At 46.7% G+C, this 27,270-nt stretch overlaps 1 protein-coding gene across 1 annotated transcript in view; it reads left to right on the top strand.

The window, feature by feature from the left end:
* LOC115126473 (PDZ and LIM domain protein 5-like) overlaps positions 1-22,429 on the top strand; it is a gene marked incomplete at its 5' end in the record, with an annotated part of 31,366 nt that extends 8,937 nt beyond the window's left edge. The window contains 8 exons of the mRNA XM_065015453.1: positions 4,976-5,160; positions 9,139-9,320; positions 9,410-9,561; positions 12,958-12,968; positions 13,682-13,726; positions 14,892-15,046; positions 17,637-17,673; positions 20,702-22,429. Of these exons, the coding sequence (XP_064871525.1) occupies positions 4,976-5,160; positions 9,139-9,320; positions 9,410-9,561; positions 12,958-12,968; positions 13,682-13,726; positions 14,892-15,046; positions 17,637-17,673; positions 20,702-20,798 (864 nt within the window). The remainder of the gene's footprint in view (positions 1-4,975; positions 5,161-9,138; positions 9,321-9,409; positions 9,562-12,957; positions 12,969-13,681; positions 13,727-14,891; positions 15,047-17,636; positions 17,674-20,701) is intronic.
* Between the last annotated feature and the right edge of the window lie 4,841 nt (positions 22,430-27,270).

The raw sequence follows: 27,270 nt of genomic DNA, 5'->3' as shown, positions 1-27,270 counted from the left end.
AACAGAGAGAGGAACAGCTGACAGAGACAGATGAAGATCCTAGCCAAGCTAACAGAGACAGAGGAAGATCCTAGCCAAGCTGACAGAGGAAGATCCTAGCCAAGCTGACAGAGACAGAGGAAGATCCTAGCCAAGCTAACAGAGACAGAGGAAGATCCTACCCAAGCTAACAGAGACAGAGGAAGATCCTAGCCAAGCTAACAGAGACAGAGGAAGATCCTAGCCAAGCTGACAGAGGAAGATCCTAGCCAAGCTGACAGAGACAGAGGAAGATCCTAGCCAAGCTGACAGAGACAGAGGAAGATCCTAGCCAAGCTGACAGAGGAAGATCCTAGCCAAGCTAACAGAGACAGAGGAAGATCCTAGCCAAGCTGACAGAGGAAGATCCTAGCCAAGCTGACAGAGACAGAGGAAGATCCTAGCCAAGCTGACAGAGGAAGATCCTAGCCAAGCTAACAGAGACAGAGGAAGATCCTAGCCAAGCTCAGAGACTAGCCAAGCTAACAGAGACAGAGGAAGATCCTAGCCAAGCTAACAGAGACAGAGGAAGATCCTAGCCAAGCTGACAGAGACCTAGCCAAGCTGACAGAGAAGGAGGAAGATCCTAGCCAAGCCAGAGCTAGCCAAGCTGACAGAGAGGAAAGAGACAGAGGAAGATCCTAGCCAAGCTGACAGAGACAGATGAAGATCCTAGCCAAGCTAACAGAGACAGAGAAACAGCCAAGCTGACAGAGGAAGATCCTAGCCAAGCTGACAGAGACAGAGGACGATCCTAGCCAAGCTAACAGAGGAAGATCCTAGCCAAGCTGACAGAGACAGAGGAAGATCCTAGCCAAGCTAACAGAGACAGAGGAAGATCCTAGCCAAGCTGACAGAGACAGAGGAAGATCCTAGCCAAGCTGACAGAGACAGATGAAGATCCTAGCCAAGCTAACAGAGGAAGATCCTAGCCAAGCTGACAGAGACAGAGGAAGATCCTAGCCAAGCTGACAGAGACAGAGGAAGATCCTAGCCAAGCTGGCAGAGACAGAGGAAGATCCTAGCCAAGCTGACAGAGACAGAGGAAGATCCTAGCCAAGCTGACAGAGACAGATGAAGATCCTAGCCAAGCTAACAGAGACAGAGGAAGATCCTAGCCAAGCTGACAGAGACAGATGAAGATCCTAGCCAAGCTGACAGAGGAAGATCCTAGCCAAGCTAACAGAGACAGAGGAAGATCCTAGCCAAGCTGACAGAGACAGAGGAAGATCCTAGCCAAGCTAACAGAGACAGAGGAAGATCCTAGCCAAGCTAACAGAGACAGAGGAAGATCCTAGCCAAGCTGACAGAGACAGAGGAAGATCCTAGCCAAGCTGACAGAGACAGAGGAAGATCCTAGCCAAGCTGACAGAGGAAGATCCTAGCCAAGCTGACAGAGGAAGATCCTAGCCAAGCTGACAGAGGAAGATCCTAGCCAAGCTGACAGAGGAAGATGAAGATCCTAGCCAAGCTAACAGAGACAGAGGAAGATCCTAGCCAAGCTGACAGAGACAGATGAAGATCCTAGCCAAGCTGACAGAGACAGATGAAGATCCTAGCCAAGCTGACAGAGAAGGAGGAAGATCCTAGCCAAGCTAACAGAGGAAAATCATAGCCAAGCTAACAGAGACAGAGGAAGATCCTAGCCAAGCTGACAGAGACAGATGAAGATCCTAGCCAAGCTAACAGAGACAGAGGAAGATCCTAGCCAAGCTGACAGAGGAAGATCCTAGCCAAGCTGACAGAGACAGAGGACGATCCTAGCCAAGCTAACAGAGGAAGATCCTAGCCAAGCTGACAGAGACAGAGGAAGATCCTAGCCAAGCTAACAGAGACAGAGGAAGATCCTAGCCAAGCTGACAGAGACAGAGGAAGATCCTAGCCAAGCTGACAGAGACAGATGAAGATCCTAGCCAAGCTAACAGAGGAAGATCCTAGCCAAGCTGACAGAGACAGAGGAAGATCCTAGCCAAGCTGACAGAGACAGAGGAAGATCCTAGCCAAGCTGACAGAGGAAGATCCTAGCCAAGCTGACAGAGACAGAGGAAGATCCTAGCCAAGCTGACAGAGACAGAGGAAGATCCTAGCCAAGCTGACAGAGACAGATGAAGATCCTAGCCAAGCTAACAGAGACAGAGGAAGACAGCCAAGCTGACAGAGAAGATCCTAGCCAAGCTGACAGAGGAAGATCCTAGCCAAGCTAACAGAGACAGAGGAAGATCCTAGCCAAGCTGACAGAGACAGAGGAAGATCCTAGCCAAGCTAACAGAGACAGAGGAAGATCCTAGCCAAGCTAACAGAGACAGAGGAAGATCCTAGCCAAGCTGACAGAGACAGAGGAAGATCCTAGCCAAGCTGACAGAGACAGAGGAAGATCCTAGCCAAGCTGACAGAGACAGAGGAAGATCCTAGCCAAGCTGACAGAGGAAGATCCTAGCCAAGCTGACAGAGGAAGATCCTAGCCAAGCTGACAGAGGAAGATCCTAGCCAAGCTGACAGAGGAAGATCCTAGCCAAGCTGACAGAGACAGAGGAAGAAGCTAACAGAGGAAGATCCTAGCCAAGCTAACAGAGGAAGATCCTAGCCAAGCTGACAGAGGAAGATCCTAGCCAAGCTGACAGAGACAGATGAAGATCCTAGCCAAGCTAACAGAGACAGAGGAAGATCCTAGCCAAGCTGACAGAGACAGATGAAGATCCTAGCCAAGCTGACAGAGGAAGATCCTAGCCAAGCTGACAGAGGAAGATCCTAGCCAAGCTGACAGAGGAAGATCCTAGCCAAGCTGACAGAGGAAGATCCTAGCCAAGCTGACAGAGGAAGATCCTAGCCAAGCTAACAGAGGAAGATCCTAGCCAAGCTGACAGAGGAAGATCCTAGCCAAGCTAACAGAGACAGAGGAAGATCCTAGCCAAGCTAACAGAGGAAGATCCTAGCCAAGCTGACAGAGGAAGATCCTAGCCAAGCTAACAGAGACAGAGGAAGATCCTAGCCAAGCTAACAGAGACAGAGGAAGATCCTAGCCAAGCTAACAGAGGAAGATCCTAGCCAAGCTAACAGATGAAGATCCTAGCCAAGCTGACAGAGGAAGATCCTAGCCAAGCTGACAGAGACAGAGGAAGATCCTAGCCAAGCTAACAGAGGAAGATGAAGATCCTAGCCAAGCTAACAGAGACAGATGAAGATCCTAGCCAAGCTGACAGAGACAGATGAAGATCCTAGCCAAGCTGACAGAGGAAGATCCTAGCCAAGCTGACAGAGACAGATGAAGATCCTAGCCAAGCTGACAGAGGAAGATCCTAGCCAAGCTGACAGAGGAAGATCCTAGCCAAGCTGACAGAGGAAGATCCTAGCCAAGCTGACAGAGGAAGATCCTAGCCAAGCTAACAGAGGAAGATCCTAGCCAAGCTGACAGAGGAAGATCCTAGCCAAGCTAACAGAGGAAGATCCTAGCCAAGCTAACAGAGACAGAGGAAGATCCTAGCCAAGCTAACAGAGACAGAGGAAGATCCTAGCCAAGCTAACAGAGACAGAGGAAGATCCTAGCCAAGCTAACAGATGAAGATCCTAGCCAAGCTGACAGAGGAAGATCCTAGCCAAGCTAACAGAGACAGAGGAAGATCCTAGCCAAGCTAACAGAGACAGAGGAAGATCCTAGCCAAGCTAACAGAGACAGAGGAAGATCCTAGCCAAGCTGACAGAGACAGAGGAAGATCCTAGCCGAGCTAACAGAGGAAGATCCTAGCCAAGCTGACAGAGACAGAGGAAGATCCTAGCCAAGCTAACAGAGACAGAGGAAGATCCTAGCCAAGCTAACAGAGTCAGAAGTAGTGCACTACTATGGGTAGTCGATGAGTCAGAAGTAGTGCACTACTCTGGGTAGTCGATGGGTCAGAAGTAGTGCACTACTATGGGTAGTCGATGAGTCAGAAGTAGTGCACTACTATGGGTAGTCGATGGGTCAGAAGTAGTGCCCTACTATGGGTAGTCGATGGGTCAGAAGTAGTGCACTACTCTGGGTAGTCGATGGGTCAGAAGTAGTGCACTACTCTGGGTAGTCGATGGGTCAGAAGTAGTGCACTACTCTGGGTAGTCGATGGGTCAGAAGTAGTGCACTACTCTGGGTAGTCGATGGGTCAGAAGTAGTGCACTACTCTGGGTAGTCGATGGGTCAGAAGTAGTGCACTACTCTGGGTAGTCGATGGGTCAGAAGTAGTGCACTACTATGGGTAGTCGATGAGTCAGAAGTAGTGCACTACTATGGGTAGTCGATGGGTCAGAAGTAGTGCACTACTATGGGTAGTCGATGAGTCAGAAGTAGTGCACTACTATGGGTAGTCGATGGGTCAGAAGTAGTGCACTACTATGGGTAGTCAATGAGTCAGAAGTAGTGCACTACTATAGGTAGTCGATGGGTCAGAAGTAGTGCACTACTATGGGTAGTCGATGAGTCAGAAGTAGTGCACTACTATGGGTAGTCAATGAGTCAGAAGTAGTGCACTACTATGGGTAGTCAATGGGTAAGAAGTAGTTGGGAAGTGTCCCAGTTGGATGTGTTGAGCTCTCTCCTCCCTCCACGGAGAGAGAGACGGAGCTGGCCTTGGCAAGGCCTCGTTCTTGCAACACAGACTGTAATTATGATGTAATGAGCCCTGTTTAGGCTAACCTCTCTTAACGACATACCTCCTCCTCCTCAACCGAGCTGGTTTCCAAGCAGCAGATATGGGTGTGTGTGTGTGTGTCTCTGTGTGTGTGTGTGTGTCTCTGTGTGTGTGTGTGTGTGTGTGTGTGTGTGTGTGTGTGTGTGTGTGTGTGTGTAGTATAGTACACACGTATGCTTAGCTAGGGACCGCACAATTAATACACAAATGCATGTGTGTTTGTCTTAACTGCATGTTATTTGCTGTGGGTTTTTTCCCCCCTGTCTCCCCTGTCTCCCCCCCTCTCTCACACCCTGTAGGATTCACTCGCCCCCGCCTCGGTTCAGCCCAAATACTCCTTCGCCCCCAGCACCGCTATCAACAAGATGGCGCGACCATTCACGCCGGGCGGCGGTAACACGGTCATTAAACCAGTGACATACGCCCCTAAAGTAAACACCCCGGCCTCAGCGCCCCCCGCCAGCATGCTACAGCCACACAACGGGTAGGTACACAAACAAACACAACCAAACATGCAAACACGACTCCTCCTCTGAGAGAGGGGACAGACCAAACACGACTCCTCCTCTGAGAGAGAGGACAGACCAAACACGACTCCTCCTCCTCTGAGAGAGAGGACAGACCAAACACGACTCCTCCTCTGAGAGAGGGGACAGACCAAACATGACTCCTCCTCTGAGAGAGGGGACAGACCAAACACGACTCCTCCTCTGAGAGAGGGGACAGACCAAACACGACTCCTCCTCTGAGAGAGAGGACAGACCAAACACGACTCCTCCTCTGAGAGAGAGGACAGACCAAACACGACTCCTCCTCTGAGAGAGAGGACAGACCAAACACGACTCCTCCTCTGAGAGAGAGAGGACAGACCAAACACGACTCCTCCTCTGAGAGAGGGGACAGACCAAACACACGACTCCTCCTCTGAGAGAGAGAGGACAGACCAAACACGACGACTCCTCTGAGAGAGAGGACAGACCAAACACGACTCCTCCTCTGAGAGAGAGGACAGACCAAACACGACTCCTCCTCTGAGAGAGAGAGAGGACAGACCAAACACGACTCCTCCTCTGAGAGAGAGGACAGACCAAACACGACTCCTCCTCTGAGAGAGAGAGAGGACAGACCAAACACGACGACTCCTCTGAGAGAGAGGACAGACCAAACACAACGACTCCTCTGAGAGAGAGGACAGACCAAACACGACGACTCCTCTGAGAGAGAGGACAGACCAAACACGACGACTCCTCTGAGAGAGAGGACAGACCAAACACGACGACTCCTCTGAGAGAGAGGACAGACCAAACACGACTCCTCCTCTGAGAGAGGACAGACCAAACACGACTCCTCCTCTGGGAGAGAGGACAGACCAAACACGACTCCTCCTCTGAGAGAGAGGACAGACAAAACACGACTCCTCCTCTGAGAGAGAGGACAGACCAAACACGACTCCTCCTCTGAGAGAGAGGACAGACCAAACACGACTCCTCCTCTGAGAGAGAGGACAGACCAAACACGACGACTCCTCTGAGAGAGAGGACAGACCAAACACGACGGACCAAATGTTTTCACGGGATTTGAGTTAAACAAGTCATTCAGGTAACTCTCTCAGGTAACTCTCTGGGGAGTAGAAATTGCTGACTGCACATTTTAAGAGGGAAGGTTAAGTTGTCGTATGATTTGAGGATCTAATCAGAAGATGTCTTGTCCTGGTCTGTTGGGACCAGACTGTTGAGTAGAATACAGGAAATAAAATGGACTTCTATCAGCCGAATGCTTCAACTATGTCTTATTGGCTAGAGAGAGAACATTCTCTTTGTCTTATTGGCTAGAGAGAGAACATTCTCTTTGTCTTATGGGCTAGAGAGAGAACATTCTCTTTGTCTTATTGGCTAGAGAGAGAACATTCTCTTTGTCTTATTGGCTAGAGAGAGAACATTCTCTTTGTCTTATTGGCTAGAGAGAGAACATTCTCTTTGTCTTATTGGCTAGAGAGAGAACATTCTCTTTGTCTTATTGGCTAGAGAGAGAAAATTATCTTTGTCTTATTGGCTAGAGAGAGAACATTCTCTTTGTCTTATTGGCTAGAGAGAGAACATTCCCTTTGTCTTATTGGCTAGAGAGAGAACATTCTATTTGTCTTATTGGCTAGAGAGAGAGAGAACATTCTCTTTGTCTTATTGGCTAGAGAGAGAGAACATTCTCTTTGTCTTATTGGCTAGAGAGAGAGAGAACATTCTCTTTGTCTTATTGGCTAGAGAGAGAGAGAACATTCTCTTTGTCTTATTGGCTAGAGAGAGAACATTCTCTTTGTCTTATTGGCTAGAGAGAGAACATTCTCTTTGTCTTATTGGCTAGAGAGAGAGAGAACATTCTCTTTGCCAGTATCCCATTGAGACTGTTCTGAGGGCAAAAGAGGCGGGTGGGTTTGCAACTCTATATTAGGAAGGTGTCCTTAATGTTTTGTACACTCAGTATATAGCTCTGGTCAAAGGTCGTGCCCTACTTATAAAGTACGGGGGGCCTTAAACTACCCAGGGTGGTCTGACCAGGTGTTATTGTTCCAGATGGGTGGGGGGGGCCTTAAACTACCCAGGGTGGTCTGACCAGGTGTTACTGTTCCAGATGGGGAGGGGGGGCTTAAACTACCCAGGGTGGTCTGACCAGGTGTTACTGTTCCAGATGGAGGGGGGCCTTAAACTACCCAGGGTGGTCTGACCAGGTGTTACTGTTCCAGATGGGGTGGAGGCTTAAACTACCCAGGGTGGTCCGACCAGGTGTTACTGTTCCAGATGGGAAGGGGGGCCTTAAACTACACAGGGTGGTCTGAGCAGGTTTTACTGTTCCAGATGGGAAGGGGGGCCTTTAAACTACACAGGGTGGTCTGACCAGGTTTTACTGTTCCAGATGGGAAGGGGGCTTAAACTACCCAAGGTGGTCTGACCAGGTTTTACTGTTCCAGATGGGAAGGGGGGCCTTAAACTACACAGGGTGGTCTGACCAGGTGTTACTGTTCCAGATGGAGGGGGAATATCCAGGCTTTTATACAAACCCCTTTGGAAGATTCCTTCAATCAGAGGAGTAGGTAGAAATCCAGAGTCCTCTGATGATGATTTCTAGATAACCTGGCAGTTTGGGGAAAGTTTGAAGGAGTTTGCTAACCTTGTTCCATGCCTGATACTTGGTTCACGGTCCGGGGGGTTTACGGTTGGGGGAAGGGATAGGATGGTTGGGGGAAGGGATAGGATGGTTGGGGAAGGGATAGGATGGTTGGGGGAAGGGATAGGATGGTTGGGGGAAGGATAGGATGGTTGGGGAAGGGATAGGATGGTTGGGGGAAGGGATAGGATGGTTGGGGGAAGGGATAGGATGGTTGGGGGAAGGGATAGGATGGGGAAGGGATAGGATGGTTGGGGAAGGGATAGGATGGTTGGGGAAGGGATAGGATGGTTGGGGGAAGGGATAGGATGGGGAAGGGATAGGATGGTTGGGGGAAGGGATAGGATGGTTGGGGGAAGGGATAGGATGGTTGGGGAAGGGATAGGATGGTTGGGGAAGGGATAGGATGGTTGGGGGAAGGGATAGGATGGTTGGGGAAGGGATAGGATGGTTGGGGGAAGGGATAGGATGGTTGGGGGAAGGGATAGGATGGGGAAGGGATAGGATGGGGAAGGGATAGGATGGTTGGGGGAAGGGATAGGATGGTTGGGGGAAGGGATAGGATGGTTGGGGGAAGGGATAGGATGGGGAAGGGATAGGATGGTTGGGGGAAGGGATAGGATGGTTGGGGGAAGGGATAGGATGGTTGGGGGAAGGGATAGGATGGTTGGGGAAGGGATAGGATGGTTGGGGGAAGGGATAGGATGGTTGGGGGAAGGGATAGGATGGTTGGGGGAAGGGATAGGATGGTTGGGGAAGGGATAGGAAGGGTTAAGGTCTGACTTTTTGGAAAGGTCTAGATGGTGTCTGTGACTGTATTTAGCTGTGCTCAGATCCTTTCGTTTAGAATCTGCTGAGCTGTCAGGATGGTTTTTACTGTGGTGGTGGTGCCGTTACCGAACTAGCCTTACTTGGAGAAGTCACACGGACCTGAACCCCTGGCCTGTATAGCGCTCATTCTTCCACGGTCTAAAACACGTCATAGATAGAGAGAGATATAAAGGTTAGAAACACGAGCAAGTTGTTATGAACAGTTGAGGCCACGTCTGTATTCTGTGTCTCAAGCACAGCATTACCGAGAAAGAGAGAATGAGGGTTTATAACACTAGAAACGGTTGACGCTATTGTGAAAAAGCTCCAACTTCAACCAGTGTTTTTTTACAAGACCATATGAATCTCATCTAGGAAGAGTCATACAATTGTTGTAAACAGTTTTAAAGATGCAGTATAAAGTTGTTTTTGAAAAGTTTTTGAAATTACACACTTAAGTACTTTAAGTTTAAAGGAGTGGTCTGTCCTCCAGCGGTCTGTCCTCCAGTGGTCTGTCCTCCAGCCGTCTGTCCTCCAGCGGTCTGTCCTCCAGCCGTCTGTCCTCCAGCCATCTGTCCTCCAGCGGTCTGTCCTCCAGCGGTCTGTCCTCCAGCCGTCTGTCCTCCAGCCGTCTGTCCTCCAGCCGTCTGTCCTCCAGCCGTCTGTCCTCCAGCCGTCTGTCCTCCAGTAGTCTGTCCTCCAGCCATCTGTCCTCCAGTAGTCTGTCCTCCAGCCGTCTGTCCTCCAGTAAATCTGTCCTCCAGTAAATCTGTCCTCCAGTAGTCTGTCCTCCAGTCGCCTGTCCTCCAGTAGTCTGTCCTCCAGTCGTCTGTCCTCCAGTCGCCTGTCCTCCAGCCGTCTGTCCTCCAGCCGCCTGTCCTCCAGCCGCCTGTCCTCCAGCCGCCTGTCCTCAGTCGTCTGTCCTCCAGTCGTCTCCTTCACACAGCTGTTTCCTTTATGAAAGAGGATAACTCCTACTGTTCTTGTTCAGAACGAATCTGTGACCTGCTACAAGGCAGGGTTATATGGGATACCATTTTGGGTCTTGGCGTTTTTCAGTAAAAAATAAGATGCACACCAAATAACACTATTTGACGCATCAGCTAAGCATTGACCAATCAAGAACCTGAATATGACTGAATGTCACATTTTACGAATTGAACACGTTCATAATTTTTACAATTTCATATCTAACAGCGATTCACCAGTTCGTTATGATGCTGGTAATGTTTTGTCTTTACGTACCTGCCGTTTGCCAAACGAGTCAGACTCTGGGACGGTGTTGGTCAGGAAGAAAAGATAGCTGATAGATGCAGACAATGTTTTCTCCTAAATCATATCAAAATGATATCTGTTTCAGTAGCTATATTTGGCTAACTATCTAGCTAGACGTTGTCGTCTAAAAATACCTCTAATTTCTAAGACAGTTTTTGTATTTGGTTGGTAATGGTCACATTAACGTTAGCTTGCGCAACAAGGCTAGGTAACTGACTAGCTTGTTTACTTCGTGATCTAGCTGGCCAGTTAAGTTGCTGCCTAGCTAATACTTAGTCATTGCTAATAATATTGAAAATGATTGCAGTTTCTGGTCATTGTTTTAAGGCTGGTTGCATTGCTTCCAGACAGGTACCAAGCTAAAGATAGCTAGCTGACGCGTCGAATAGTGTTAATTCGACGTAACTTTTTTTTAACCTGTAAATACGCAAACAGCGTTCCATAGGGTTAGGATCAATCCCATTTCCATTCAGGAAGTAAACGGAAATTCGATTGTTTCTCATCGAGAAACTTTGAGGAAAATTGGAATTACCAGTTCACTTCCTGAGTTGAAATGGAATATATCCCAACCCTTCTGGCAGATTTTTTACTTCTTCAGAAAACCAGGTTGAATTTGAGGCCTTTCCACTACACAGTAGTAATCTAGTTTATAGGCAGTGATAGATTGTCTGGGTGATACAAGAACAAAGCAGGGAACGTGTCCAATGTCTAGGGCATGTTGTACACTAGCAGGTCCGGTGTATTTGCACACAGAGCTGTCATGATGTCATCAGTCCAATCACACACCATTTATTACGGCATTGTTATAGAACGCAAGCGACATAATTTAGCTTTCTGGTCGGTCGTAAATAACTTTACTTTCTGCGTAGATATTGGAATTGTACACCATTTGATGGATTTAAATATACAGGTCAGGATAATTATTGTAAAAAATAAAAAAGAGAAATAAATAAATAGTTTTAGAGAAGTTAGGCAAACACTAATGCAGACATCAACTTGAAACGGATCTGTTCTGAATCAGGAGAGGAGACTGGGACACGCCTGCGTTCCAGATGTGTCACACAGCCTGCCTTTTGTGTGACAGCCATCGGAACACCCCATGCTGTCACTCTGACAACCCGTCAACAATGAAACCCTGTGTGTCACTCTGACAGAACCCGTCAACAATGAAACCCTGTGTGTGTTTTCACCCCACTGCAAGATACTCTGCATCCCACAATGTCTCTGTCTCCTCACTGTTGACTGTTCTCTGCAACTATTGTCGATTTGAGCAAGTTCTAACAAAACTGTTGTCTTGTTTTTCCAAACTGCCCCCCATCTTCTTTCTGTTCTCTCCTTCTCCTTTCTCCTCTCCTTCTCCTTCTTTCTCTCTTTTTTTCTCCTTCTCTTCTTCTCCTCCTCTCCTTCTCTTCTCCTCTCCTCTCTCCTCCTTCTTCTTCTCTCTTCTTCTCCTCCTCTCCTTCTCTTCTTCTCCTCCTCTCTCCTTCTCTTCTTTCCTCCTCTCTCCTTCTCTTCTTCTCCTCCTCTCTCCTTCTCTTCTTCTCTCCTCTCTCTTCTCTTCTTCTCCTCCTCTCTACTTCTCTTCTTCTCCTCCTCTCTACTTCTCTTCTTCTCCTCCTCTCTCCTTCTCTTCTTCTCCTCCTCTCCTTCTCTTCTTCTTCTCCTCCTCTCCTTCTCTTCTTCTCCTCTCTCTCCTTCTCTTCTCCTCCTCTCTCCTCTCTTTCTCCTCCTCTCTCCTTCTCTTCTCCTCCTCCTCTCCTTCTCTTCTTCTCCTCTTCTTCTCCTCCTTCTCCTTCTCTTCCTCCTCTCTCCTTCTCTTCTCCTCCTCTCTCCTTCTCTTCTTCTCCTCCTCTCTACTTCTCTTCTTCCTCTCCTCTCTACTTCTCTTCTTCCTCTCCTCTCCTCTTCTTCCTCCTCCTCTCCTTCTCTTCTCTTCTTCTCCTCCTCTCTCCTTTTCTTCTCCTCCTCTCTCCTTCTCTTCTTCTCCTCTCTCCTTCTCTTCTTCTCCTCCTCTCTCCTTCTCTTCTCCTCCTCTCTCCTTCTCTTCTCCTCCTCTCTCCTTCTCTTCTCCTCCTCTCTCCTTCTCTTCTCCTCTCTCCTTCTCTTCCTCTCTCCTTCCTCCTTCTCCTCCTCTCCTTCCTCCTCCTTCTCTTCTCCTCCTCTCTCCTTTTCTTCTCCTCCTCTCTCCTTCTCTTCTCCTCCTCCTTCTCTTCTCCTCCTCTCTCCTTCTTCTCCTCCTTCTCCCTTCTCTCCTCCTCCCTCTCTCCTTCTCTTCTCCCTCTCTCCTTCTCCTCCTCTCTCCTTCTCTTCTCCTCTCTCCTTTTCTTCTCCTCCTCTCTCCTTCTCTTCTTCTCCTCCTCTCTCCTTCTCTTCTTCTCCTTCTCTTCTTCTCCTCCTCTCTCCTTCTCTTCTCCTCCTCTCTCCTTCTCTTCTCCTCCTCTCTCCTTCTCTTCTCCTCCTCTCTCCTTCTCTTCCTCTCTCCTTCTCTTCTCCTCCTCTCTCCTTCTCTTTCCTCCTCTCTCCTTCTCTTCTCCTCCTCTCTCCTTCTCTTCTTCTCCTCTCTCTTCCTTCTCCTCCTCTCCTCTTCTTCTCCTTCTCTTCTTCTCCTCCCTCTCTCCCTTCTCTCCTTCTCCTCCTCTCTCCTTCTCTTCTTCTCCTCCTCTCTCCCTTCCTTCCTCTCCTCTCTCCTTCTCTTCTCCTCCTCTCTCTCCTTCTCTTCTCCTCCTCTCTCCTTCTCTTCTCCTCCTCTCTCCTTCTCTTCTCCTCCTCTCTCCTTTTCTTCTCCTCCTCTCTCCTTCTCTTCTTCTCCTCCTCTCTCCTTTTCTTCTCCTCCTCTCTCCTTCTCTTCTTCTCCTTCTCTTCTTCTCCTCCTCTCTCCTTCTCTTCTTCTCCTCCTCTCTCCTTCTCTCCTTCTCCTCCTCTCTCCTTCTCTTCTTCTCCTCCTCTCTCCTTCTCTTCTCCTCCTCTCTCCTTCTCTTCTTCTCCTCCTCTCTCTCCTCTGTTCTCTCCTTTCTTCTTCTCTTCCTTCACTCCGCAGATGAATGAGAAGTCAGTAAACTCTCTTTACTTCCTTTTTACTTGAATGTTAAATCATAGACTTCCTGTCAGTATCTGAGCTAGTGGTTAGTAATGATTAGTGAAGGTTTTTCTCTTAGCAGTAGTAACGGTAACATAGTTCAGCAGACACATAGTTCACCAGTCACATAGTTCACCAGTCACATAGTTCACCAGTCACATAGTTCACCAGTCACATAGTTCACCAGTCACATAGTTCAGCAGTCACATAGTTCACCAGTCACATAGTTCACCAGTCACATAGTTCACCAGTCACATAGTTCAGCAGTCACATAGTTCAGCAGTCACATAGTTCATTAATTCTTTATCTAACAGTATGTCTCTCATTCTCCTGTCATTTGTTGTTACCTCTGTCTTCTACTACTCTCCTCTTCCTCCTGCCCTCCCTCCTTTCCTCTCCTCTTCCTCCTGCCCTCCCTACTTTCCTCCTCTCTTCCCCTCCGTACTCTCATCGTCTCCTCTCTTCTGCTCCTCTTCCTCCTGCCCCCCTCCCTCCTCTCAACCTCTATTCCTGCCCGCCCTCCCTCCCTCCCTCCTCTCATCCTCTCCTCTCTTCTGCTCCTCTTCCTCCTGCCCTCCTCCCTCCTCTCATCCTCTCCTCCTCCCTCTCCTCTTCCTCCTGCCCCTTCCCCCCTTATTTTCTTCATCCATGCCCCATCTACTCCTTGTCCTCCTCCTCCCTGCAGAGATGATCAAGCTTTCTATGACCACCAGATTTACCAACACGAGAAGTAAGAGACAGATGCATTATGGTCCAACCCATTTGTCCGCTGGTCACTAGAGCCATGCTAGAGGGGACATATTGACACGGTGTCAGAGGGGACATATTGACACGGTGTCAGAGGGGACATATTGACGCGGTGTCAGAGGGGACATATTGACGCGGTGTCAGAGGGGACATATTGACGCGGTGTCAGAGGGGACATATTGACGCGGTGTCAGAGGGGACATATTGACGCGGTGTCAGAGGGGACATATTGACGCGGTGTCAGAGGGGACATATTGACGCTGGCAAGGTCAGAGGGGACATATTGACGCCGTGTCAGAGGGGACATATTGACGCGGTGTCAGAGGGGACATATTGACGCGGTGTCAGAGGGGACATATTGACGCGTTGTCAGAGGGGACATGTTGACGCGGTGTCAGAGGGGACATGTTGACGCGGTGTCAGAGGGGACATGTTGACGCGGTGTCAGGGGGACATGTTGACGCGGTGTCAGGGGGACATGTTGACGTGTCAGGAGGTGTCAGAGGGGACATGTTGACGCCAGGTGTCAGGGGACATGTTGACGCGGTGTCAGAAGGGGACATGTTGACGCGGTGTCAGGGGGACATGTTGACGCTGTGTCAGAGGGGACATGTTGACGGTGTCAGGGGGACATGTTGACGCGGTGTCAGGGGGGACATGTTGACGCCGGTGTCAGGGGACATGTTGACGCGGTGTCAGGGGGACATGTTGACGCGGTGTCAGGGGGGACATGTTGACGCGGTGTCAGGGGGGACATGTTGACGCGGTGTCAGGGGGGACATGTTGACACGGTGTCAGAGGGGACATGTTGACACGGTGTCAGAGGGGACATGTTGACACGGTGTCAGAGGGGACATGTTGACACGGTGTCAGAGGGGACATGTTGACACGGTGTCTATATAGTAGTGTGTCTATATAGTAGTGTGTCTATATAGTAGTGTCTATAGTAGCGTGTTGTGGGAACGTTGAGCGTGTAATGTGCATGGTCCGTTTAACGTTATATTAACATTGTGGTGACGTTGGGGTGTGTACTAGGCACGGTTTGTTATGTTAACGTTGTTGGAATGTTGTTGGAACGTTGAGCGTGTACTGTGCATGGTCCGTTCAACATTGTATTAACGTTGTGGTGATGTTGGGGTGGGTACTAGGCACGGTCTGCGGGTGGATGGCATCCCCATGTTCATCCCCAACGACCGCAGCAAGAAGAGGCTGATCGAGGACACTCAGGATTGGCAGCCCCACACAGGCACTACCCAGTCCCGCTCCTTCCGCATGCTGGCCCAGCTCACAGGCACCGACTACAGTGAGTCAGTGGTCGAGAGAGAGAAGACCCTCTTCAACATTAAAAATATCAACAAATTGGCGAGGGCACTAGAACAGTCTGCAGCACCCGGGCCTCACCTTGCTGTACTTGGAAATCAAATGTCTCCTGTTTGCTGATGATCTGGTGCTTCTGTCCCCAACCAAGGAGGGTCTATAGCAGCACCTAGATCTGTCCCCAACCAAGGAGGGTCTTTGGCAGAACCTAGATCTGTCCCCAACCAAGGAGAGTATAGAGCAGCACCTAGATCTGTCCCCAACCAAGGAGGGTCTTTGGCAGCACCTAGATCTGTCCCCAACCAAAGAGGGTCTAGAGCAGCACCTAGATCTTCCGCACAGATTTTGTCAGACTTGTGCCCAGACAGCGAATCTCAGTAAGACAAAAATAGTTGTTTAAAAAAAAAAAGTCCAGTAGCCAAGACGACAAATGTAAAAATAGACACTGGCTGCCCTAGAGCACATAAAGAATGACACCTCCTTCAGCCTAAACATCAGCACCACAGGTAACTTCCACAAGGACTTGAAGGATCTAAGAGACAAGGCACGAAGTGCCTTCTACACCATCAAAAGGAACATAAAACTCTACATCCCAATTAGGATCTGGCACAAAATACTTCAATCTGTTATTGAACCCATTGCCCAGAATGGTTGTGAGGTCTGGGGTCTTACTAACCAACCAAAAATTCACAAAATCCACCACAAATCCCTCACCTACCGAGAGATATACATGAAGATGAATCTCCTCAGCCAGCTGGTTCTGGGGCTCTGTTCACAAACAGACCCCACAGAGCCCCAGGACAGAAAACACATTTAGACTAAACCATATTATGAGGAAGCAAAAAGATAACAATTTTACATACTGGAAAGGATCAACAAAAAAACAGAGCAAACTAGAATGTTATTTGGCCCTAAACAAAGAGTACACATTGGCAGAATACCTGACCACTGTGACTGACCCAAACTTGAGGAAAGCTTTGACTATGTACTCGGTGAGCATAGCCTTGCTATTGAGAAAGGCCGCCGTAGGCAGACATGGCTCTCAAGAGAAGGCAGGCTATGTGCTCACTGCCCACAAAATGAGGTGGAAACTGAGCTGCACTTCCTAACCTCCTGCCCAATGTATGACCATATTAGAGACACATATTTCCCTCAGATCACACAGATCCACAAAGATTTAGAAAATAAATGAAACATTGATAAACTCCCATATCTGTTCCGGCGAAGTACTGCAATGTGCCGTCACAGCAGCAAGATCTGTGGCCTGTTGTCATGAGAAAAGGGCAACCAGTGGAGAACAAAACAACATTGTAAATAGAAACTATATGTATCTGTTTATCTTCCCTTCCACACTTCAACTACTTGAACATCGTTACAATACTGTACATAGACAATAATATACCATTTAACATTTCTCTATTCTTTAAAACATGGAAGTGTAGTTGAGAGAAAGGTGTCAGTGGTCCAAAGAGGACGAGAAGCCCAGGAGAGAGGGAGAGAATGTTTACACGGGGCCCCAGATGGGACTAGAGGCCCAGGAGAGAGGGAGAGAATGTTTACACGGGGCCCCAGATAGGACTAGAGGCCCAGGAGAGAGGGAGAAAATGCTTACGCGGGGCCCCAGATAGGACTAGAGGCCCAGGAGAGAGGGAGACATTTTTTACGCGGGGCCCCAGATAGGACTAGTGTCCCAGGAGAGAGGGAGAGAATGTTTACACGGGGCCCCAGATGGGCCTAGAGGCCCAGGAGAGAGGGAGAGAACATTTACACAGGGCCCCAGATGGGTCTAGAGGCCCAGGAGAGAGGGAGAGAATGTTTACACGGGGCCCCAGATGGGACTAGAGGCCCAGGAGAGAGGGAGAAAATGCTTACGCGGGGCCCCAGATAGGACTAGAGGCCCAGGAGAGAGGGAGACATTTTTTACGCGGGGCCCCAGATAGGACTAGTGTCCCAGGAGAGAGGGAGAGAATGTTTACACGGGGCCCCAGATGGGCCTAGAGGCCCAGGAGAGAGGGAGAGAACATTTACACAGGGCCCCAGATGGGACTAGAGGCCCAGGAGAGAGGGAGAGAATGTTTACACGGGGCCCCAGATGGGACTAGAGGCCCAGGAGAGAGGGAGAGAATGTTTACGCAGGGCCCCAGATGGGACTAGAGGCCCAGGAGAGAGGGAGAGAACATTTACACGGGGCCCCAGATGGGACATGAGGCCCAGGAGAGAATGTTTACACAGGGCCCCAGATGGGACTAGAGGCCCAGGAGAGAGGGAGAGAACATTTACACGGGGCCCCAGATGGGACATGAGGCCCAGGAGAGAATGTTTACACAGGGCCCCAGATGGGACTAGAGGCCCAGGAGAGAGGGAGAGAACATTTACACGGGGCCCCAGATGGGACTAGAGGCCCAGAAGAGAGGGAGAGAATGTTTACACGGGGCCCCAGATGGGACTAGAGGCCCAGGAGAGAGGGAGAGAAAGTTTGCACAGGGCCCCAGAAAGGAGTCAATAGTTGTATCTTAACATCAGTGTAAAATGTAATCGGGTCGTTCTGATACTGTGTTTCCCCCTGGCTCTCTCAGTGCAGGACCCAGACGATGAGACAATGAAGAGGGCCAGGTAAACAGCCTATGTGTTTATAAAGCCTGTGTGTTTATAAAGCCTGTGTGTTTATAAAGCTATGCCTGTGTGATATCTACACCTGACTCTGGTTTAGTCTGTCTGATATCTACAGCTGACTGGTTTAGTCTGTGTGATATCTACACCTGACTGGTTTAGTCTGTGTGATATCTATAGCTGACTCTGGTTTAGTCTGTCTGATATCTACAGCTGACTCTGGTTTAGTCTGTGTGATATCTACATCTGACTCTGGTTTAGTCTGTGTGATATCTACAGCTGACTGGTTTAGTCTGTGTGATATCTACATCTGACTCTGGTTTAGTCTGTGTGATATCTACAGCTGACTGGTTTAGTCTGTGTGATATCTGACTCTGGTTTAGTCTGTGTGATATCTACAGCTGACTGGTTTAGTCTGTGTGATATCTACATCTGACTCTGGTTTAGTCTGTGTGATATCTACAGCTGACTGGTTTAGTCTGTGTGATATCTACATCTGACTCTGGTTTAGTCTGTGTGATATCTACAGCTGACTGGTTTAGTCTGTGTGATATCTACATCTGACTCTGGTTTAGTCTGTGTGATATCTACAGCTGACTGGTTTAGTCTGTGTGATATCTACATCTGACTCTGGTTTAGTCTGTGTGATATCTACAGCTGACTGGTTTAGTCTGTGTGATATCTACATCTGACTCTGGTTTAGTCTGTGTGATATCTACAGCTGACTGGTTTAGTCTGTGTGATATCTACATCTGACTCTGGTTTAGTCTGTGTGATATCTATAGCTGACTCTGGTTTAGTCTGTGTGATATCTACACCTGACTGGTTTAGTCTGTGTGATATCTATAGCTGACTGGTTTAGTCTGTGTGATATCTACAGCTGACTGGTTTAGTCTGTCTGATATCTATAGCTGACTGGTTTAGTCTGTGTGATATCTACATCTGACTCTGGTTTAGTCTGTCTGATATCTATAGCTGACTGGTTTAGTCTGTGTGATATCTACACCTGACTGGTTTAGTCTGTGTGATATCTATAGCTGACTGGTTTAGTCTGTGTGATATCTACAGCTGACTCTGGTTTAGTCTGTGTGATATCTACATCTGACTGGTTTAGTCTGTGTGATATCTACTGCTGACTGGTCACATCTAGTTGGTGTGTGAGTTATACAGGTGGTTTGGTGAGTTATACAGGTGGTTTGGTGAGATAGACAGGTGGTTTGGTGAGTTATACAGGTGGTTTGGTGTGTGAGATATACAGGTGGTTTGGTGAGATAGACAGGTGGTTTGGTGAGATAGACAGGTGGTTTGGTGAGTTATACAGGTGGTTTGGTGAGATATACAGGTGGTTTGGTGACATATACAGGTGGTTTGGTGAGATATACAGGTGGTTTGGTGAGATAGACAGGTGGTTTGGTGAGATATACAGGTGGTTTGGTGAGATAGACAGGTGGTTTGGTGAGATAGACAGGTGGTTTGGTGAGATATACAGGTGGTTTGGTGAGATATACAGGTGGTTTGGTGAGATATACAGGTGGTTTGGTGAGTGAGATATACAGGTGGTTTGGTGAGTTATACAGGTGGTTTGGTGAGATATACAGGTGGTTTGGTGAGTTATACAGGTGGTTTGGTGAGATATACAGGTGGTTTGGTGAGATATACAGGTGGTTTGGTGAGATATACAGGTGGTTTGGTGAGATATACAGGTGGTTTGGTGAGATAGACAGGTGGTTTGGTGAGATAGACAGGTGGTTTGGTGAGATACAGGTGGTTTGGTGAGATATACAGGTGGTTTGGTGGGTGAGATATACAGGTGGTTTGGTGAGTTATACAGGTGGTTTGGTGAGATAGACAGGTGGTTTGGTGAGATATACAGGTGGTTTGGTGAGATATACAGGTGGTTTGGTGGGTGAGATATACAGGTGGTTTGGTGGGTGAGATATACAGGTGGTTTGGTGAGATATACAGGTGGTTTGGTGAGATAGACAGGTGGTTTGGTGAGTTATACAGGTGGTTTGGTGAGTGAGATATACAGGTGGTTTGGTGAGATATACAGGTGGTTTGGTGAGATAGACAGGTGGTTTGGTGGGTGAGATATACAGGTGGTTTGGTGGGTGAGATATACAGGTGGTTTGGTGAGATAGACAGGTGGTTTGGTGGGTGAGATATACAGGTGGTTTGGTGGGTGAGATATACAGGTGGTTTGGTGAGATATACAGGTAGTTTGGTGAGTTATACAGGTGGTTTGGTGAGATATACAGGTGGTTTGGTGAGATATACAGGTGGTTTGGTGAGATATACAGGTGGTTTGGTGAGATAGACAGGTGGTTTGGTGAGATAGACAGGTGGTTTGGTGAGTTATACAGTTGGTTTGGTGAGATATACAGGTGGTTTGGTGAGATAGACAGGTGGTTTGGTGAGATATACAGGTGGTTTGGTGAGATATACAGGTGGTTTGGTGAGATATACAGGTGGTTTGGTGAGATATACAGGTGGTTTGGTGGGTGAGATATACAGGTGGTTTGGTGAGATAGACAGGTGGTTTGGTGAGATATACAGGTGGTTTGGTAAGATATACAGGTGGTTTGGTGAGATAGACAGGTGGTTTGGTGAGTTATACAGGTGGTTTGGTGAGATATACAGGTGGTTTGGTGAGATATACAGGTGGTTTGGTGAGATATACAAGTATTTTTCCAGGACCACTTTCCCGTAATGAGTTGTGATGTGGATTTACCGTAATGAGTTGTGATGTAGTTTTACCGTAATGAGTTGTGATGTGGTTTTACCGTAATGAGTTGTGATGTAGTTTTACCGTAATGAGTTGTGATGTAGTTTTACCGTAATGAGTTGTGATGTAGTTTTACCGTAATGAGTTGTGATGTAGTTTTACCGTAATGAGTTGTGATGTAGTTTTACCGTAATGAGTTGTGATGTAGTTTTTCCATTGCATGGTGAATTCTCTGTCTGTTCGACATATTTCTGTCTTCATTTCCTCCCACTTTTCTCTCTCTTCTCTTTCTCTCGGGGTGGTTAGGGAAAAGTTCCTTACAGAGATTCAGAGCCCCCGTTACGCCCGTCTGAGGGACTGGCACCACGAGAGGTCCGCACGCGCCCTCAACATCAAGTCCTGAGCATCACCATGGCAACATGCAAAGCCGGGCCTGAGCCCTAAGCGATCGATAGCCATCACGACGACGACTCAAACGATGATAGCCCGATATTCAACGAATGGCAGATAACCCGTCAGATATACAGAGGGAGGAAGAAGAAACAAGTTCATTTGATCGATCAAATAGAGGATCTATCTCATCAATACGTCTGTCACCTTCACGTCTCCTCCTTGACTTGAGGAGTCAGTGTTGATAACCTTGTGTTTGTAGCAGACCTGGGAGTCAACACATACGTCAAATACATTGATTGATTGATTGATTGATCAAATACCTGAGGTGTGTCGGGTGGGGGGTTAACTTCGCGCCTGTCCCAAATCAAGTGCACCTCAAGATTTCTACAGTATTTGACGTATGTATCTGACCCAGGGCTGGGTTGTATGTTAGGAGGGGAGGGGGGGTACACAGCTGTTGGAACAGCACTGTTCAGGTTGTTCTTCCTGTTCTATTCTTTATTCTGTTGTTCTGATTCTGTAGTTCTAGTTCTGATTCTGTAGTTCTAGTTCTGATTCTGTAGTTCTAGTTCTGATTCTGTAGTTCTAGTTTTGATTCTGTAGTTCTGATTCTGTAGTTCTAGTTCCGATTCTGTAGTTCTAGTTTTGATTCTGTAGTTCTAGTTCTGATTTTGTAGTTCTAGTTCCGATTCTGTAGTTCTAGTTCCAATTTTGTAGTTCTAGTTCCGATTCTGTAGTTCTAGTTCCGATTTTGTAGTTCCGATTTTGTAGTTCTGATTCTGTAGTTCTAGTTCTGATTTTGTAGTTCTAGTTCTGATTTTGTAGTTCTAGTTCTGACTTTGTAGTTCTTGTTCTGATTCGGTAGTTCTATTTCTGATTTTGTAGTTCTAGTTCTGATTTTGTAGTTCTAGTTCTGATTTTGTAGTTCTAGTTCTGATTTTGTAGTTCTAGTTCTGATTCTGTAGTTCTTGTTCTGATTCTGTAGTTCTAGTTCTGACTTTGTAGTTCTTGTTCTGATTTTGTAGTTCTTGTTCTCATTTTGTAGTTCTTGTTCTTGTTCTCATTTTGTAGTTCTTGTTCTCATTTTGTAGTTCTAGTTCTCATTTTGTAGTTCTAGTTCTCATTTTGTAGTTCTTGTTCTCATTTTGTAGTTCTTGTTCTCATTTTGTAGTTCTTGTTCTGATTCTGTAGTTCTTGTTCTGATTCTGTAGTTCTTGTTCTGACTTTGTAGTTCTTGTTCTGATTTTGTAGTTCTAGTTCTGATTTTGTAGTTCTAGTTCTGATTTTGTAGTTCTAGTTCTGATTTTGTAGTTCTAGTTCTGATTTTGTAGTTCTAGTTCTGATTTTGTAGTTCTTGTTCTGATTTTGTAGTTCTTGTTCTGATTTTGTAGTTCTTGTTCTGATTTTGTAGTTCTTGTTCTGATTTTGTAGTTCTTGTTCTGATTTTGTAGTTCTTGTTCTGATTTTGTAGTTCTAGTTCCGTCGTCTTTTGATCTGTAAACTCTGTCTTTATTAGATCTGTGTTTTCAGGTCTATCTTTTTTTCTGTTTTCATGTTCTGAACGCAACTTGTTCTTCAGGCACCTCCCTCTGATAAGAGAAATAAATCTGTACTGCTGTTATCTGAAAACAGCTCCTCCTCCCCCTGCTTTCTGTCATGTATCTTTCTTCCTTCTTTGCTGTACTCCACTATACTGTCCCCTATACTGTCCCCTATACTGTCCACCATACTGTACTGTCCACTACACTGTCCACTATACTGTCCCCTATACTGTCCACCATACCTTACTGTCCACTACACTGTCCACTATACTGTCCACTATACTGTCCACTACACTGTCCCCTATACTGTCCCCTATACTGTCCCCTATACTGTCCACTATACTGTCCCCTATACTGTCCCCTATACTGTCCACTATACTGTCCACCATACTGTACTGTCCACTATACTGTCCACTATACTGTCCACTATACTGTCCCCTATACTGTCCACTATACTGTACTGTCCACTATACTGTCCACTATACTGTCCCCTATACTGTCCCCTATACTGTCCACTATACTGTACTGTCCACCATACTGTCCCCTATACTGTCCACTATACTGTCCACTATACTATACTGTCCCCTATACTGTCCACTATACTGTCCACTATACTGTCCCCTATACTGTCCACTATACTGTACTGTCCCCTATACTGTCCACCATACTGTCCCTTATACTGTCCACTATACTGTCCACTATACTGTCCCCTATACTGTCCACTATACTGTACTGTCCCCTATACTGTCCACTATACTGTCCACTATACTGTACTGTCCCCTATACTGTCCACTATACTGTCCACTATACTGTCCACTATACTGTACTGTCCCCTATACTGTCCACTATACTGTCCACTATACTGTACTGTCCCCTATACTGTCCACTATACTGTCCACTATACTGTACTGTCCCCTATACTGTCCACTATACTGTACTGTCCACCATACTGTCCCCTATACTGTCCACTATACTGTCCCTATACTGTCCACCATACTGTCTCCTATACTGTCCACTATACTGTACTGTCCACTGTACTGTCCACTATACTGTACTGTCCACCATACTGTACTGTCCACTATACTGTCCTCTATACTGTACTGTCCACTATACTGTCCCCTATACTGTCCCCTATACTGTCCACTATACTGTACTGTCCACCATACTGTCCCCTATACTGTCCACTATACTGTACTGTCCCCTATACTGTCCACTATACTGTACTGTCCACTGTACTGTCCACTATACTGTACTGTCCACTGTACTATCCCCTATACTGTCCCCTATACTGTACTGTCCACTATACTGTACTGCCCACTATACTGTCCACTATACTGTACTGTCCACTATACTGTCCCCTATACTGTCCCCTATACCGTACTGTCCACCATACTGTCCCCTATACTGTCCACTATACTGTACTGTCCCCTATACTGTCCACTATACTGTCCACTATACTGTACTGTCCCCTATACTGTCCACTATACTGTACTGTCCCCTATACTGTCCACTATACTGTACTGTCCCCTATACTGTCCCCTATACTGTACTGTCCCCTATACTGTCCACTATACTGTACTGTCCACCATACTGTCCCCTATACTGTCCACTATACTGTCCACTATACTGTACTGTCCCCTATACTGTCCACTATACTGTCCACTATACTGTACTGTCCCCTATACTGTCCACTATACTGTACTGTCCCCTATACTGTCCACTATACTGTCCACTATACTGTACTGTCCCCTATACTGTACTGTCCCCTATACTGTACTGTCCACTATACTGTCCACTATACTGTACTGTCCCCTATACTGTCCACTATACTGTACTGTCCACTATACTGTCCACTATACTGTACTGTCCCCTATACTGTACTGTCCCCTATACTGTCCTGTCCCCTATACTGTCCACTATACTGTACACCATACTGTCCCCTGTACTGTCCCCTATACTGTACTGTCCCCTATACTGTACTGTCCCCTATACTGTCCCCTATACTGTCCACTATACTGTACTGTCCACCATACTGTCCCCTATACTGTCCACTATACTGTACTGTCCCCTATACTGTCCACTATACTGTACTGTCCCCTATACTGTCCACTATACTGTACTATCCCCTATACTGTCCACTATACTGTACTGTCCACTATACTGTACTCCACTATACTGTTCTCCACTATACTGTCCACTATACTGTCCACTATACTGTACTGTCCACTATACTATACTCCACTATACTGTCCACTATACTGTACTCCACTATACTGTACTCCACTATACTGTACTCCACTATACTGTCCACTATACTGTCCACTATACTGTACTCCACTATACTGTACTCCACTGTACTCCACTATACTGTACTCCACTATACTATACTGTACGCCACTATACTGTACTGTCCACTATACTGTACTCCACTATACTGTACTCCACTATACTGTACTCCACTATACTGTCCACTATACTGTACTGTACGCCACTATACTGTACTGTCCACTATACTATACTGTCCACTATACTGTACTCCACTATACTATACTGTACTGTCCACTATACTGTACTCCACTATACTGTACTGTCCACTATACTGTCCACTATACTGTCCACTATACTGTACTGTCCACTATACTATACTCCACTATACTGTCCACTATACTGTACTCCACTATACTGTCCACTATACTGTACTCCACTATACTGTCCACTATACTGTACTCCACTATACTGTACTCCACTGTACTCCACTATACTGTACTCCACTATACTATACTGTACGCCACTATACTGTACTGTCCACTATACTGTACTCCACTATACTGTACTCCACTATACTGTACTCCACTATACTGTCCACTATACTGTACTGTACGCCACTATACTGTACTGTCCACTATACTATACTGTCCACTATACTGTACTCCACTATACTATACTGTACTCCACTATACTGTCCACTATACTGTCCACTATACTGTACTGTACGCCACTATACTGTACTGTCCACTATACTATACTGTCCACTATACTATACTGTCCACTATACTGTACTCCACTATACTGTACTCCACTGTACTGTACGCCACTATACTGTACGCCACTATACTGTACTCCACTATACTGTACTGTCCACTATACTGTACTGTCCACTATACTGTACTGTCCACTATACTGTACTCCACTATACTGTACTCCACTATACTGTACTGTACGCCACTATACTGTACTGTCCACTATACTGTACTGTCCACTATACTGTACTGTCCACTATACTGTACTGTCCACTATACTGTACTCCACTATACTGTACTCCACTATACTGTACTCCACTATACTGTACTGTACGCCACTATACTGTACTGTCCACTATACTGTACTGTCCACTATACTGTACTGTCCACTATACTGTCCACTATACTGTACGCCACTATACTGTACTGTCCACTATACTGTACTCCACTATACTGTCCACTATACTGTACTGTCCACTATACTGTACTGTCCACTATACTGTCCACTATACTGTACTGTCCACTATACTGTACTCCACTATACTGTACTCCACTATACTGTACTGTACGCCACTATACTGTACTGTCCACTATACTGTACTGTACTCCACTATACTGTCCACTATACTGTACTGTCCACTATACTGTACTCCACTATACTGTCCACTATACTGTACTCCACTATACTGTACTCCACTGTACTCCACTATACTGTACTCCACTATACTGTACTATACTGTACTCCACTATACTGTACTCCACTATACTGTACTCCACTATACTGTACTCCACTATACTGTACTCCACTATACTGTACTGTCCACTATACTGTACTCCACTATACTGTCCACTATACTGTACTCCACTATACTGTACTCCACTATACTGTACTCCACTATACTGTCCACTATACTGTCCACTATACTGTACTCCACTATACTGTACGCCACTATACTGTACTGTCCACTATACTGTACTCCACTATACTGTACTCCACTATACTGTCCACTATACTGTACTCCACTATACTGTCCACTATACTGTACTCCACTATACTGTACTCCACTATACTGTACTCCACTATACTGTCCACTATACTGTCCACTATACTGTACTCCACTATACTGTACGCCACTATACTGTACTGTCCACTATACTGTACTCCACTATACTGTACTCCACTATACTGTACTCCACTATACTGTACTCCACTATACTGTCCACTCCACTGTACTGTACTCCACTATACTGTACTGTCCACTATACTGTCCACTATACTGTACTCCACTGTACTGTCCACTATACTGTCCACTATACTGTACTCCACTATACTGTCCACTATACTGTACTCCACTATACTATACTGTATGCCACTATACTGTACTGTCCACTATACTGTACTCCACTATACTGTCCACTATACTGTACTCCACTATACTGTCCACTATACTGTACTCCACTATACTATACTGTACGCCACTATACTGTACTGTCCACTATACTGTACTCCACTATACTGTCCACTATACTGTCCACTATACTGTACTCCACTATACTGTACTCCACTATACTGTACTCCACTATACTGTCCACTATACTGTATTGTCCACTATACTGTACTCCACTATACTGTACTCCACTATACTGTACTCCACTATACTGTACTCCACTATACTGTACGCCACTATACTGTACTGTCCACTATACTGTACTCCACTGTACTGTCCACTATACTGTACTCCACTATACTGTCCACTATACTGTACTCCACTATACTGTACTCCACTGTACTCCACTATACTGTACTCCACTATACTATACTGTACGCCACTATACTGTACTGTCCACTATACTGTACTCCACTATACTGTCCACTATACTGTACTCCACTATACTGTACTCCACTATACTGTCCACTATA

Source organism: Oncorhynchus nerka, unplaced genomic scaffold (genome assembly GCF_034236695.1).
Source record: "Oncorhynchus nerka isolate Pitt River unplaced genomic scaffold, Oner_Uvic_2.0 unplaced_scaffold_1422, whole genome shotgun sequence".
NCBI classification, from domain to species: domain Eukaryota; kingdom Metazoa; phylum Chordata; class Actinopteri; order Salmoniformes; family Salmonidae; genus Oncorhynchus; species Oncorhynchus nerka.
This window is presented reverse-complemented; position numbering and strand designations above follow the sequence as displayed.